The sequence below is a fragment of the Solanum dulcamara genome, chromosome 6, assembly GCF_947179165.1.
Source record: "Solanum dulcamara chromosome 6, daSolDulc1.2, whole genome shotgun sequence".
In the NCBI taxonomy this organism is placed as follows: Eukaryota; Viridiplantae; Streptophyta; class Magnoliopsida; order Solanales; family Solanaceae; genus Solanum; species Solanum dulcamara.
The window spans coordinates 4,469,982-4,485,360 of NC_077242.1; the positions used below are offsets into that span (position 1 = coordinate 4,469,982).

General features: G+C 30.5%; 1 protein-coding gene across 1 annotated transcript; it reads left to right on the forward strand.

The window, feature by feature from the left end:
* Positions 1 to 10,712: 10,712 nt before the first annotated feature.
* On the forward strand, positions 10,713 to 11,228 carry LOC129892332 (transcription factor PAR1-like). The gene has a single exon (XM_055967902.1). The coding sequence runs from the start codon at positions 10,804 to 10,806 to the stop codon at positions 11,155 to 11,157; it is 354 nt and encodes a 117-aa protein (XP_055823877.1). The 5' UTR covers positions 10,713 to 10,803; the 3' UTR covers positions 11,158 to 11,228.
* Positions 11,229 to 15,379: the final 4,151 nt, after the last annotated feature.

A 15,379-nucleotide genomic window follows, 5' to 3' on the forward strand; every position in this document is an offset into this window, starting at 1 on the left:
AATATTCTGATTTTGATGATTCTTGTGTCTGTATGTAACATGACTAGTTTAATGATTGCAGTTTTATAATGTATCACTTGGGTTAAGATCAATTCTTATTTAACCATAAACACCTCAATTAAGTTCCCTTTTAATTCTCACCATTCATGTATCAACCTCACCTCAAAAAGCTTAAAAGGAAAACAAGACCAGTTTTATTTATTTATTGTTAAATTATGACAATGGTGTTTGAATTTGTTTGCGCGCAATTCGTCTATTTTACTTAGCATCTACTATCTTCCATCAATATAAATATGAGATAATTAAAGGGAAAAAGCAATTTCCAGCCAACAGTATATTATATACCTAGGGGATATTGGGGTGGAGGTGGGGGACAAGGCACATAATTTCATGGAAAATGCATAGCATGTGTTTCTCCTCATAGCCATAATTATTCAAATATCCTTTTTTCAGCATACATAGTATCCATTATGTGTGTTATGTGCATTGGTCTCAACAGAAACCCCACATTGTTTCAGTGTCTTTTTTACCCACTTGCTATTGTCAGTACCTACCCACTAACGTAACTGATAAAGTTGATCATGTCATGTAATTAGGAAGTTACAGGTTTAAAATGTACAATCTTCTATAAAAATGTAGGGGAAATTTGAATAATTTTACACTAAAAATGATACAATTAAATTTATATGAATTCAATAACACACGTCTTAATTTAACCCTTTATTTTTAGTCCATTAACCAATGGTTTGAGTATAAATTGAATAATGAGCTAAGTAAAGCTAAGTAAGCTAAATAACTATAAGTATAAATCTCGCAATTATAAGATGTTATAATGAGTCAGTAAACTATTTGTAGGTTACAATAGTGAGGCAATAACCGATAGAAATGCTCCGATTGGGCTCTAAAATATTAAGACCAATGAATGGAGGCCGCATGGAGATGTCGATAATTATGTCAACTAATATTCCTATGGCCCTCAGGTTCATTCAAGCTCGTTCGCGGACCTGATCCTTCTGATATTTAGTCTCCCATTGTCTCTTTGTCCACATCATTAGTGTTGAGAAAATATTTTTTCTAAGATTTCCAACATTAGCGTACCTTAGCCTTTAGCGTATTTCTTCTTTCCGTTTATCGGGGGATCGACTTTCCCAGGCTTTCTTCGATCTTTTCCTCAAAGGGCATAGCGAAAATTTTGATGGATTTCGTATAAACTACTACTAGTGGTAGTATTATTACATGTTTTCAAAAAATATCTAAATGTATATATACATAATTCATCTGAAAATAATATTAGCATTAGAAAACTTTTAATGCATGTGGCTCACATATTTGAAGCCTGAAGGTACGTAATTTTGCATTTTCACCCTTTCCTATTTAAATAATATATGTTAAAGGTACGTTACCTACTAACTTAGATTTATATTCTATTTTCAACAAGAAATTCATGAAGCTTTACCTAATTAGCTTTACTTTTTTCCTTTCACTTGAAAGAAAATTAGTGCGGTTGATTTGATATTAGAAATTTCCTTAATTTGTCCCACCACGACTTTGTCCTAACAAATTTGTTAGAAATTGAGCTTAAGAAATAATTAAGATACACGACAGATGGATTAGATTTGGATCAATGAACTAATTAATTAGCGGGATCAACTTAACTCATTAACAAATGTTGGCTAATTTGTATGTTGGTGGGATGAACGTAGTCACACGCTTTCTACAACAAGACAATTTTGTCTAATTATTATATAATTAATGTTTCATTATAAGAACGTGATGCCTATTTCATGTTGTTTAATTTTTGTAATGTTTTCTTCATTAATTGTCATGATTTTTCATTTTCATTTTTCCTTTTTATAACTATTTTGATTTGTTGTATACGATTCAAGGATCCTTCGGAGACAACTTCTTTATTTTCACGAGGTAAAAATAAAATTTGCATAGACTCTAATCTTCGCAGAAGGGTCGGAGCCATGTATGGGCCTAGTGGGTTCACCCAAACCCCCTTTGATAAAAAATTACACTGTTTATATATGCTTAATATATATATATATATATATATATATATATATATATATATATATATATATATATAGATGTTGAACCTCTTTAGCTTATTCGTGTATTTACTTCTTTATTTTGACTCCTTTTCACCACTTTTCAAACTTCACTTATAAAATTTTGCTAGATAGATTATGTTGTTCTTGTATCAAAGTTAGCAAACCAAAAACAATAAAAATAAAAAGAAAAAAAATAGTATCCAAGTCCACATAATTCATTGTGTGTCCTTAAAGAATTTAATCTCCTCACTGTACCCCAAGGTTATGGATTATTTTCTCCCAAGATAAAACGAATAAACTATTAAAGAAGTAGCGGTACCTCAAATTTCAATAATTTTAGCGAACTCAAAAGCCAACGAAATCACACAAAGACTCTACTTTGTTTGTAAGAAATGGATGCAAAAGAAGGAGAAAATTCAATGTTGAAAAATGAGAGGAGAGTCCTCTATTTATAGACAACAAAGGATAGTGTTAGCATGTGTTTATTGTGTCTTATCAGAAAGATCACAACTCTTTGAAAAAGTCACAATTCTTTGCAAAATTCACAATCTTTCAGAAAAATCGTAACTCTTCAAAAAGTCACAACTACCTTTTGCGAATGGTCACACCCTTCAAAAAATGCACAACCTTTCAGAACAGTCACAATCCTTCAAAAAAGTCACAATCTTTCATAAATGTCACAATTTTTTATTTTCCATTCACACTTTTTAAAATCCATTATTATTGTTACATTGACTTAGAAAAATATACATGAGATAAAGAATATGGCCAAAAATTTGCAATGACGTTCTATGGTTGTTTCTTTCCTCCTCGTGTTACATGACTTATTGATTTGACTTACTGTAGAGTATTTTTGAATATTGTACATTTTCTGATTTTATATATATATATATGCCCTTTCTATAGCTGCATGTATATTGCTTGTTATCTGCCTTTGGGAGGTATTTTATTGTTCAGCTACTCATTAATTCATATTGATTGTGATAGGCAGGTCAATTTGAGATTAATTAAATTTGAATCATAAAAATAGATTCACCTTTGTATAGAGCACAACCTCCAAATTAAAGATAATTAATTTTAGAATTCGAATTTAAAGTAGTTATACTTCAAAGCAGATATATTCTATATATTTACTTTTTTGGTATGGAAAAGAGAAATAATTAATGGTAGAGCAAAACTAATAGCTTCTTATTTAATTTCGCCTGAAACGAATTCCACTACTAAAAAATTGCCAAAAAATGAACCATACAAAATGTTCTTGAAAAGCAACGGACAGGGTCCTTTAGTCCGTCGCTTTTCTAGTTTTTGTTTTTCTATTTTTCCAGAAAAGTGACGGAGTAAAGGACCCTGTCCATCGCTTTTCTGGAAAAATTTTAAATAAAAAAAGCGATGGACGGAGACTAAATATCTGTCGGTTTGTATTAAATAATTTTTTTTTAAAAAAATAAAAATACGGAGTCCGTCATTTTTTTATATGTATTTTTAAATTAAAAAAATTAGGAGCAACACAGTCCATCGCTTTTTACGACCCTGTCAGTCGATCCTTCAAAAGCGTCGAGCAAAAAAGTGATGAAAGTGACTGCGTTGCTTTTCCGTCGAGTTTGACAAAAAAAGCGACGTAGTACTTCACTTTTTTGTGTCGATTTTTGGCAATTTTTTAGTAGTGTTCCTCGCTTTAATTAAAAACAAGACAATTAAATAAGAGTGTTATGTAATTTGTTGTGAAACTTAACCAAATAATTTGTTATGTAATTTTTAAGGTTTTATCAAAATTCCTTCAAAAGAAAGACAAATAGAGATGATGCCTTTTTTCTTCTAATGCTCGGATAGAGTCACACTTGACATTTGAAAATAATGTTGAGACAAGACCTTCGCATAATGATAATATTGAAGCAAATCTGGCTTTGAAGGATAACGATTTTGATGACCTAAATGATATTACTCATTTGGAGCTTGAAGACTTCTTTAATGATTATAATTGATGTTTAATTTCATTATATGATTTACAATATGTAGTCATTTTTATGTACTTTTGATTATCATATTTTTACGTTGAGCTATTTAAAAGAAAAGAAGAAAAAAGGACTTATGTTTTGCTAGCAATATTGTTACTTATTTTATCTATTATAATGTATTTTTATTTTATGAAGATAAATTTCTCAATCTTCAATTAGAACCAAGATGGGAAATAGAGATATGTTCCTTTTGGACAGTGCTACAACTCATACGATATTAAAAGAAAAGAAATATTTTCATCATTTGATTATAAAAAAGATCTATGTCAATATAATATCCGATAGTACAAAATTGATTGAAGCCTCTGAAAGAGCGGTCTTATTACTACCTGGAACACGATATTGGTAATTGATAATGCATTGTATTGTAGTAGGTCTCAAAGAAACTTGTTAAGTTTCAAGGTTATTCGCCAAAATGGCTATCAAATTGAGACTGCGAATGAATGAAAAGTTGAATACCTTTATATTACTACAATAAATACGGAGAAGAAAATTGTGCACGAAAAATTACTCGCACTTTCTTCTGGATTGTACCATACAAATATTGGTACTATTGAATTACATGCTATAGTAAACAAAAAGTTTACTTATTGTAATGATTTTATCATTTGACATGACCGGTTGGGCCATCCCGGTTATAATATGATGCGCAGAATTATTTAGAATTCACATGGACACACTTTGAAGAATCAGAAAATTCTTCAATCTAAGAAATTCTCTTGTTTTGCTTATTTCCAAGGAAAACTGATTATTAAACCATCAGCAACTAAGGTTGGGATTGAATTCCCTACGTTTTTGGAACGTATACTGATGATATATGTGGGTCAATGCACCCTTCATATGAACCATTTAAATATTATATGGTCTTGATAGATGCATCTACAAGATGGTCACATGTGTGCTTATTATCAACTCGCAACATGGTTTTTGCGAGATTGTTAGCTCAAATTATAAGGTTAACAACACAATTTCTAGATAGTACACGACAATTCATCGTGATAATGCTGGTGAATTTACATCTCAATCCTTTAATGATTATTGTATGTCGATTGGAATAAACGTTGAGCATCTGGTCGCTCATTGATTAAATATCTCCAATTGATAGCTAGGCCATTGCTAATGAGGACAAAACTTCCTCTTTCAGTATAGGAGCATGCTATTTTGCATGCAGCACCACTTGTGCGTATAAGGCCAAGAAATTTTCTTGAATTTTCTCCATTAAAGTTGGCTTTTGGAAGGAAGCATAATATATCCATCTTAGAATATTTGGGTGTGCGGTATATGTCTCAATTGCTCTACCGCACCGCACAAAGATGGGTCCCCAAATAATATTGGGAATATATATTGGGTATGAATCTCTTTCTATTATAAAATATTTGAAATTTTTGACTGAAGATTTATTTACGGCAAGATTCGCTGATTGTCATTTTGATGAATCAGTATACCAAATATTAGGAGGAGAACATAAGCAATTGGAAAATGAGATAGATTGAAATTAATTATCATTATCTTATTTAGATTCTCAAACAAATCAATGTGAGCAAGAAGTTCAAAAGATGATTATTTGTAGAATATTGCAAATCAACTGCCGGATGCATTTATTAACCTTCCACGGGTTACTAAATCGCATATCCCACCTGCGAATGCTCAAGTTTGAGTTGATGTACCGATAGGACAACTTGTTCAGACAAATGAGTCTAGGCCACGCTTAAAATGTGGAATACCAATTGGTTCCAAAGATAAAAATCCTCCAAAAAAGGAATAAATGATCAAGATAATCATAATTTGGGGAAAATTGCTCAAGAAGATCCCAGAGATACAACAAATGATGATACCACCGAGGAGGTCCAAGTACCTGAAAATAATGAGAATGAAAAAATCTCAATATGTTATGTCTCGACAAGAAAACGGCGGAACCAAAATGATATTGTGATCGATAATATTTTTGCTTATAATGTTGCTATTGAAATAATGCAACAAGATAAGGATCTTGAACCAAAATTTGTCGATGAATATAGTCAGATAAATGATTGGCCAAAGTAGAAGGATACAATTCAAGCAGAGTTAACTTCACTTGAAAAACGTGAAGTTTTCGAATCAATAATTCGAACATCTGAAGGTGTCAATCCAGTAGGGTACAAATAGATTTTTGTGAGTAAACGAAATAAAAAAGGTAAAGTCATAAGATATAAAGTACGACTTGTAGCCCAAGATTTTTCACAAAGACCTGGCATTGACTATATGGAAATATATTCCCCTGTGGTGAATGCAATTATCTTCAGGTATATAATGAATTTGGTAGTTAATGCAAGGCTTAAAATGCACCTAATGGACGTGGTCACTGCCTATTTATATGGCTTATTGGACCACGACAATTTTATGAAATTTCCAAAGGATTCAAAGTGCCTGAAACATACAAGGATTCTCGAGAAACATATGGTACAATCGTCTTAGCGAATATTTGCTAAAAAAAGATATAAAAATGATCCAATTTGCCCAGTGTCTTTATGAAAGGTCTGAATAAGAAATTTGTCATAATAGTAGAATATGTTGATGATTTGAATATTATTGGTACTCCGAAAGAACTTTCAAAGGGAGTAAAATATCTGAAAAAGAAGTTTGAAATGAAAGACCTCGGAAAGACAAATTTTGTCTTGGTCTACAAATTGAACATTTTACAAATGGGATATTTGTGCATCAGTCAACATATAGTGAAAATATTTTAAAGAGGTTTTATATGGATAAAGCACATCCATTGAGTACCCCAATGGTTGTGAGATCTCTTGATATTAGTACAGATCCGTTTCGACTTTATTAAAATGACGAAGAGCTTATTGGTGCTGAAATACTACATCTTAGTGCAATTAGTGCATTAATGTATATTGCCAACAATTCTAGATCAGATATAGCTTTCTCTGTAAGTTTGTTATCAAGATTTAGTTTTCCTCCAATATGAAGACACTGGAATAGAATTAATCATATATTCAGATACCTCCGAGGGACCATTGATATGAGATTATTTTACTCAAATGAATCCACATCACAATTGATTGGTTATGCAGATGCGAGATATTTGTCTGATCCCCATAAAGGTCGATCGCAGACAAGCTATTTATTTATATGTAATGGTACAGCTATATCATGGCGTTCAACAAAGCAAACTATGGTTGCTACTTCCTCAAATCATGCAGAGATAATAGTCATCCATGAAGCAAGTCGAGAATGCATTTGGTTAAGATCAACAACTCAACACATTCGAGAAACATGTGGCCTTTCTTTGAAAAGAGATGTTCCAATAATATTGTATGAAGACAATGCTGCATGTATAGCTCAACTGAAGGGAGGATACATCAAAGGAGATAGAACAAAACATGTTTCACCAAAATTCTTTTTACTCATGATCTTTAAAAGAAGGGTGAAAAGGATGTCCAACAAGTTCGTTCAAGTGAGCATTTAGCAGATATGTTTACCAAGGCATTGCCGACTTTAACCTTTGAGAAAATGAGATACAAAATTGGAATGCGACGTCTTCGAGGTATCAAATGATGTTTTCATGAGGGAGAGTAAAATACGTGCTGCACTCTTTTTTCGTAAACCAAGGTTTTGTCCCATTGGGTTTTTCCTGGTAATGTTTTTAATAAGGCAGCAATCAAGGCGTATTACCAGATGCGTGTACTCTTTTTTCTTCACTAGGCTTTTTTCCACTGTGTTTTTTCTAGTAAAGTTTTAACGAGACACAATATTTATGGATGCTTACGATAACTATGTTTATTATTTCTTGTAAAGTTTTTAATGAGGCACATTTCGAGTGGACATCCAAGGGAGAGTGTTAAAAGCAAGTGAATGTTCATTTAAGTAGGACCCACTTGGCAATTTGTAGACATTGAATGTCCATTTAAGTAGGATCCACTTGACAATTTATTGACAACTTGTAGGCAAGTTGTACTTTTTTTTTTGCTATAAAAGTCATTCTCTGCAATACAAAATTGATACGGAACAATGTTCAAACTCTCCACTCTCAATTTCTTATACTCTTTTCTTCTTAATTTGTTAAGTTAGTTTATTTTATAAGACTGGGAGAAAAATAATTAATCTTTTATTCCTTTTTCACTCTTTCCTATTCACGGCCCACTCACACCAAAAGAAAAAAAGTTACTTGTTGAAAAAGGTTTAGTTATATCTGCCAAGTTAATAAAATTGAAAACGTGTATCTACAACCAGTAAAATAAGATTAAAGTTGGATTTTACTTTTGTACAATAAATCTAGTAGTCACATGATTTCACAATTCACAGTACAAAATTTAGAATTTTAAAAGGAAAAAAAAGTAATTAAAAGTGAGATATAGGGAATCAACCTGGCTAAGAGTGAGTTGTAGTTGGATCACGTTCAACAACTTAGTGATCCAAGAAAATTTGTACTTCCCAACGTACACTATATTACAAAAGTTGAGACAATAAATAAATTAAACAAATAGTAAGGTATATATAAAATATAGGTAGTGTGTAAACATGTAATGCTTGAAGGTAACAAAAATTTTGGCAGCTCTGATCACATGAAATCCCAATTCCCCTACAAACTAGTAACCCCACCACCCACACACCACAAAATCAGCATATCTTTGAATTATAATTTAAGTTATATACTGACTACTGCAATAAATATACTATTTAATTTGTATAAAATATTATAAATTAATACTCTCTCTAATTCATATTAAATGAATTGCTAGATATAATATGCTCTCTTAAAAAATATATTAAAAAACATAAGCTACTTTCTGCTGTTAACTTTTAACTATTTTCAAACTAGTCTATTAGAAATGTAAAGTAATTTAGAATTTCATTAAATGAAAAATAAATATAAAAAAAAGAATCCCAACATTTTACTTACTATGAATTAGAAGGAGTAACATTTAACATATTTAATTACATTTAATTAATTGAAATGTGTATTTAGTCTCTCTCTTTCTCTCTCTTTTAAAATACAAAGTGTGTTATTTTGAGATTGTTGTTAAAGTTATAAAATATTACAGTCGCTAAATATGAAGTAACATTACAAACTTATTTGTCCGTTTAAGGCAATAGAAAGAGAGAAGGAAGAATTATTGATGAATAGGTAATATCTCCCATTAATAGTTAATTATTCATTCGTTTTAATTTATTTATCTTACTTTTTTTTAGTTAATTTAAAAAATGATACTGTTACGTCTTTTTTTTAAAACTCTTTACTTTAATACTATAAGATTAAAAAGTCTTTTTAACTTTTTAAAACTCCATATCAATTAAAAATCTGACAGACTACTTAAAACGAAAATATAAAATGTCATTATATATGAAAACTCCTCTAACATTTTCTTACAGTCGTTCCTCCCAATATTTTTAACAAGATTATTTTCCTAATCAAGAGAATCATTAGTTCATCTTTTAAATAATTGAATGTTAAATACTATACTTAATGAAACATGTGAAGCGAAGGTGGTAATTAACTCAATTTTACTACTCTTATCTATTAAGTAGTAAAGTAATTATCTTTTAATAATTATAATATATGAATGAATAAATAATTACGCCGACTGATGTCTCCTTGTTGGAAACATGAGTTGAGTGACTAGTCTACAAATTAATGAGCCACGTCATCATCAGATTAATAAGATTAAAACAGAAAAGGATTTTTGTGTGGGGCTCAAGGGTGTAGTGTAGGGCCCGCAAATTAAAGTTTGACACGTGGATCCATGATTATTGGGTGCAACCTTTGTAGAGAGAAAGAGAAAGCACATGGGGATGGTGTTACCTTCGAGAATTTCATGTGATCACATGTGCTTCTACTCTGTTTTTTTTTAATTTATTTTTTTATTAAACATGGACCCCACAAGCCTGAGTCCCTATCCTGTTTTTCCTATACCCTCATGTACTGGATCACACTGACCCTCTCCGTTCCTTACTCGCCGACTTTCACGGACGTGACATTCACATGCGACTTTTACAACTAAGTAAAATCACCTTTTTTTTGTTTGGTTGCTTCACATTTTACTCCATTAATCAATATCCAAATTGGTGTGTTAACTAAACAATTAATTAGATTGATAGAAATTAAAAAGATTTTTTATTTATTTCGTTGATTTGGAGATGAAACAATATAGACTTTATATTTCATTCAATCACTTGTTTGATACTTTTACGCACTCATCTAATCCATCTTGTTTGGCATGCACTTTTAAAGATTAGCGAATTTCATATCAAAAGTCATTCTAAAACATAAAAATAAGAATAAAATTTGTGTATAGTTTTATCATTTTTCAGACTTAATTTGTTAAAGTATTCTAATTGTTTGTGAAGTGATCAACTACATAAGATATATTTTTTTGGATAAGAAGTATTTCCGTACAACTTCATTGTGTAAACTATATCATAGTATATATTAGAGTTAATGATCAGATATACGTCTATACATTTTTTTTTTCTATTTAAAGTATTACCAATCATTCAAGGTAAAAAAATAAAACAATTGATACGGGAGAAGATAAACTCACAATGGCATGTGATGCGTCGCGGTGACAAATCAATATCCATCGGGGGATTCAATAAAAGCCCAAAAAACTAAAAAAAAAAAAGTAGGCCCAGTTTCGTTGGCATTGACATTTCTATAACAACAATAATTTAACAGTCGTCCACCACTTTCACCTTATAACCATTCTCCTCTTCCTCTTCTCTTCCTCCCCCTAAAGAATTCCATGGAGAGCAGTTGTAACAGTGAAGAATCAAGGGCAATAGTAGCCACATTTTCAAGAAAAGATAAGAGGATGACTCAAAAAGTGTCTAAAAGGCAAAAAAGGATGAGAGAAAGTGGCTATATTGTTAATAATAATGAGAAAAATGAAGAAGAAGAAGAAGATAAGGAAGAGGTGGAAGAGAAGATCTTGGCATTGCAAAAAATAGTACCAGGAGGAGAAACACTTGGGGTTGATATGCTATTTGAAGAAACTGCTGGCTATATTTTGCAATTGCAATGTCAAGTTAAAGCACTTAAAGTGCTTGCTAGTTTTGTTGAAGGGACTGAGAAAGAAAAGATGAAGCTTGGAGGTTAAAAATGTAATTTTCTTTTTAATTTTTGTTTTGGTACATTTTGGTTAGTAATCAAAGACCAAGTTAGCGTCTTTTTTTTTCTCTTCTTTTTGAGCTAAGGAGAAGGGCAAGTGAAAATTAATTCAATTGTTTGATTCTCTTCATTTCTGTCCTTTTTTTGTTGGGGTTGGGGGATTGGGTGTAGAGAGATCTTAGAGATTTCAATTAGGGATTAATTTTGTTTTAATTTAATTTTTCATAATATTATTCATTTTTAAGTGTTAATTTGGATGGATAAGTAATAGGTTATGTATGAATTAGTGGAGATTATTTAGTAAATAAAGATATATATTACCTATTGTGATGATAGATATGATTTCTTTACGCAAAGATCTTGAATTTTAGGTTTTACAATAAAATCGTTTTGATATTCTTTGCCTGTAATAACTTTACATGGTACAATTCTGAATCCGTCTTAGTAGGAGCATAACTAATTTTAAGAAATTAACTTTATCTAAATTTTGAAAAAATAAATATATTATAAATTTAAAACTAAATAACTTAAAAGACTGGCATTTTGAATCTGTAAGTTTCAATTTCTAACTTTATTTCTGAATCAATAACAACAATAATATATTCAGTAAAATTTCACAGATAAAATTTAAAAAGATTAAATATACACATATTTTATTTATATCTAGTTAAGAAAAATAAGCTATTTTCAAAAGATTTTGACTCAAAAAAAGAAGATAAGGAATGTTCTTGGATCATGTAGTAGAAATCTGGTTTTGAGTAACATGATTTGGAGGTATCTACAATTCTCTTTACCAAGAAAAATGGTCCTCAGTTTGCCTTTGTCCCCCCCCTCCCCCCCTCTTTTTCTTTCTGTTCTAATATTAAGGTAAATGTGCCATATTAGATCCAAAGAAATGGCATTAATTATAAACTAGATTAAAAAAAACATCTAATTTTAAGGAAATTAAACAATGATGAATTTAGATAAAATGATATGGATAAATATAAAACTTATACAGCTAGGTAGCCTGAGTTTTGGATTGAAGTGCAGGGATTGTTATGTTATTAAAGATGAATCTATATAAATCATGTGGTGCAGCAGCACTCAATTTCCCAAAATAGACAGGTAATATATGCAGTATTCAGGTACGACACAGCATCCGATGTCTGACAACTTGTACTAAATGGACTGATTTAGTACAATATCTATTCATATTGTGCCACATATACGATTTTGAATCGATAATCATCTTTCGAGGAACTCGATTAATCGAAGGCTAGTAAGATTATTGAAACCAAATGCAGATCTCAAAAGTAGGCTCACTAACTATTTTTTCTGTCTATTTTTATTTATCTATTATATTATTTTGAAATGTTTAATAATAGTTATTTAGTTTATAAAATTAATAAATAATTTATCATGATTTATTTATTTTATTCTTGTTAATAAATACTATTTATTTTTTAATATTTAGATGACTTGCATTTAATATAATTATCTCTATCATTTACTGTTTTTTAATTCTTATGCAAGTCAATAATGAACAATTATTATTGAATAAAAAATTTGTATAATTGAAGAAACTATTTAAAGAAATAATGACAAATTCCATGTGAATTAGTGCCTATGTTGTTACCACGTGTAATACAGCAAAGATTGTGCAGTTATATTCGACTGCAGAGTTCTGAGCATGAATATATGGACCTCAATTGCTCACGTGGGGTGACTGGGCTCTTTGATTTATCTCACTAGTGGGGCTTTCTTTGAGGCCCAAATAATTCTCCGTGTTATATGATACTTCATAGGAGTTAATTTTTGTAAGGGGTCATTCGGTCAAAAATAATTATCAATTTTTTTTTTATATATATTGTATAGATATATATATAATTAGTGTATATTTTATATATAATTAAGTTATATTTAATTTTTGAATATATCATAATATATATTCAGTGTAAAATTCATGTATAAGTAATCAATATTGTATAGTCAGTGTATATTCTCTTATATTGTATAAACTATATTGTATAGTCACTTTATATTTTCTATGATTTTTGGCTATTTTTTAAGTAAATAAAACAGGGTTATATTTGTTGTAAACTAATTAGTTTATTGTATGTATTTGAAATTATCCCTTTTGTAAAGTTTACCTAAATCCCATAGTGATTCTTCCCAATTACATTCTATCCCTATTCTTTTAAAAATTACTCGAAATCTCTTTTTTAGGTCACTTTTGGATACATCACGTACGTCCTAATACATCACGTAAAGTGATTTATCCGATGTCCTGATACATCACGATATCCGACTGATACATTGCATAAAGTGATGAATTCGACTGATACATCGCGTAAAGTAATTTATTTGACTTTCCGATACATCACGTAAAATGATGTATCCGACCGACAGTGATGTATCACAGAATAAGAAAGAGAGTAGAAATTTTTGTAATTTTTTTAAATAATAAGAAATTTTAGAGAATATTTTAAAATAAGTTGTGTATTTATATAATTATCCCTTAATTTTTGTACCACTTATTAGCTTCGTTTGACCAGAATTAAAATAGAGTATATAAAGTGTAGGTTTCATGTCATATAGCAGGAGATGGATGGGAAAGTGAAGATTGATACACAAGTCACTGTCAATAGAGGAAAATTCAAGTATCTTATCTTGGATTTATAATCAAAGAAAATGAAGAGATCGACCAAATGTCACACATCGAATTAAAGCAAGATGGATGAAATAGAGGTGTGTATTCGATGAGATATGTGATAAGAATGTGTCACCGATACTTATATTATATGTAGGTTTTATAAAGTAGTTTTTAGACTCACTATGCTATACATGGTGAAGTGTTATTTAGAAGATAAAAATAGTAGAAATGACGATGCTTAGATATATGTGTACATGAGCAAACTAGAAAAGACAAAATTAATTAAATTGAAGGTATACGAGGCACAGTGGAAGTAGATTTTATGGTGAATATGATGCGGGAAGCAATACTATATAAGATGGTTCAGGCACATGAAGTGGAAGAGCACATATGCCCTAGAGAAGAGGTGCGAGAGGTTGAAGGTCAAATATTAAGGTAAACAATTAGTAGGTAGTCGAACGTTTTATCTCTTCCTAATAGTAAAGGAGGATTCTAGTCTGGAGGAACTATATATTCCCTTACTAATATTGTTATTATTATGCTATCATTATCGATTTATTGTAGTGTCCAGTTTTATTTCTATTTTTATTTTCTATATTCGAATTCTTTACAAATAAAATCTACATATAATCTATCATCTTTAAACTTCACTTGTAAAATTATACAAAATATGTTATTGTTAGCTTCGCCTAACACAAGTTAATGCGCCGTAACACCCTTTTGTGCTGCACCCATGTAAAGATAATGACATATGCTACTAAATGTTACATCTTAATTCAAATTAGGACGGACTTTAATGTGCAATTTATGAGTTTAGCCGAATTGTTTATTGTTTGTTCACGTTTTATAATATGATTGGAAAATTCTAGTAAACAAGTATAAACAATTAAATTTTACTGAAGTAAATTAAATACGTTATTGTAAAATCTTAAGGGGAAACTTTATAAATTGGATTCATTAAACAAGTATTTATCCAAATTTGATTCAATCTGAATTATTTATCTGAGTTCGATTTATAGGCCAAACTATTTACCTATTTGCCCCATTGTTCTATTTACCGAACCACTACTTCTTCATGCTTGATACCATCGGAGTGTGTATGTATATATATACACACATCAATTTTTACTAGCTTTGCTTAGTCTTAGTTGTTTACTTGCTGAGTACCGCGTTGTTAGTACTCACTCCTTGCTAACTACATTTGTGTAGGTTTTGAGCCCGAACAGTGACTCAACCTTTCTTATTTTCATCTGAGGCTTTCTGAGACGATTTGAGAGGTAGTTGTTGATTCCGGTCGTCTTTCCTATTCCTCCTTACTTATTACTTTATTCTATTCGAGAGACAAAGATTGAGACTTGTATTTATTTTATATCTTGTAGTTAGAAGGCTTGTACATGCGACAATCAATCTTCGAGGTATTTAAGTTGAAAGACTTCCGCTTTTGTTTATTATTTACTTATTTAGACTATTTCCATTTTATTTATCGAAATATTGAGTTTTAGGCTGACTTGTCCAGTGGGAAAAAGACAGGTGCCATCACACCCGAATTCGGATCGTGAAAAATTGGTATCATAGC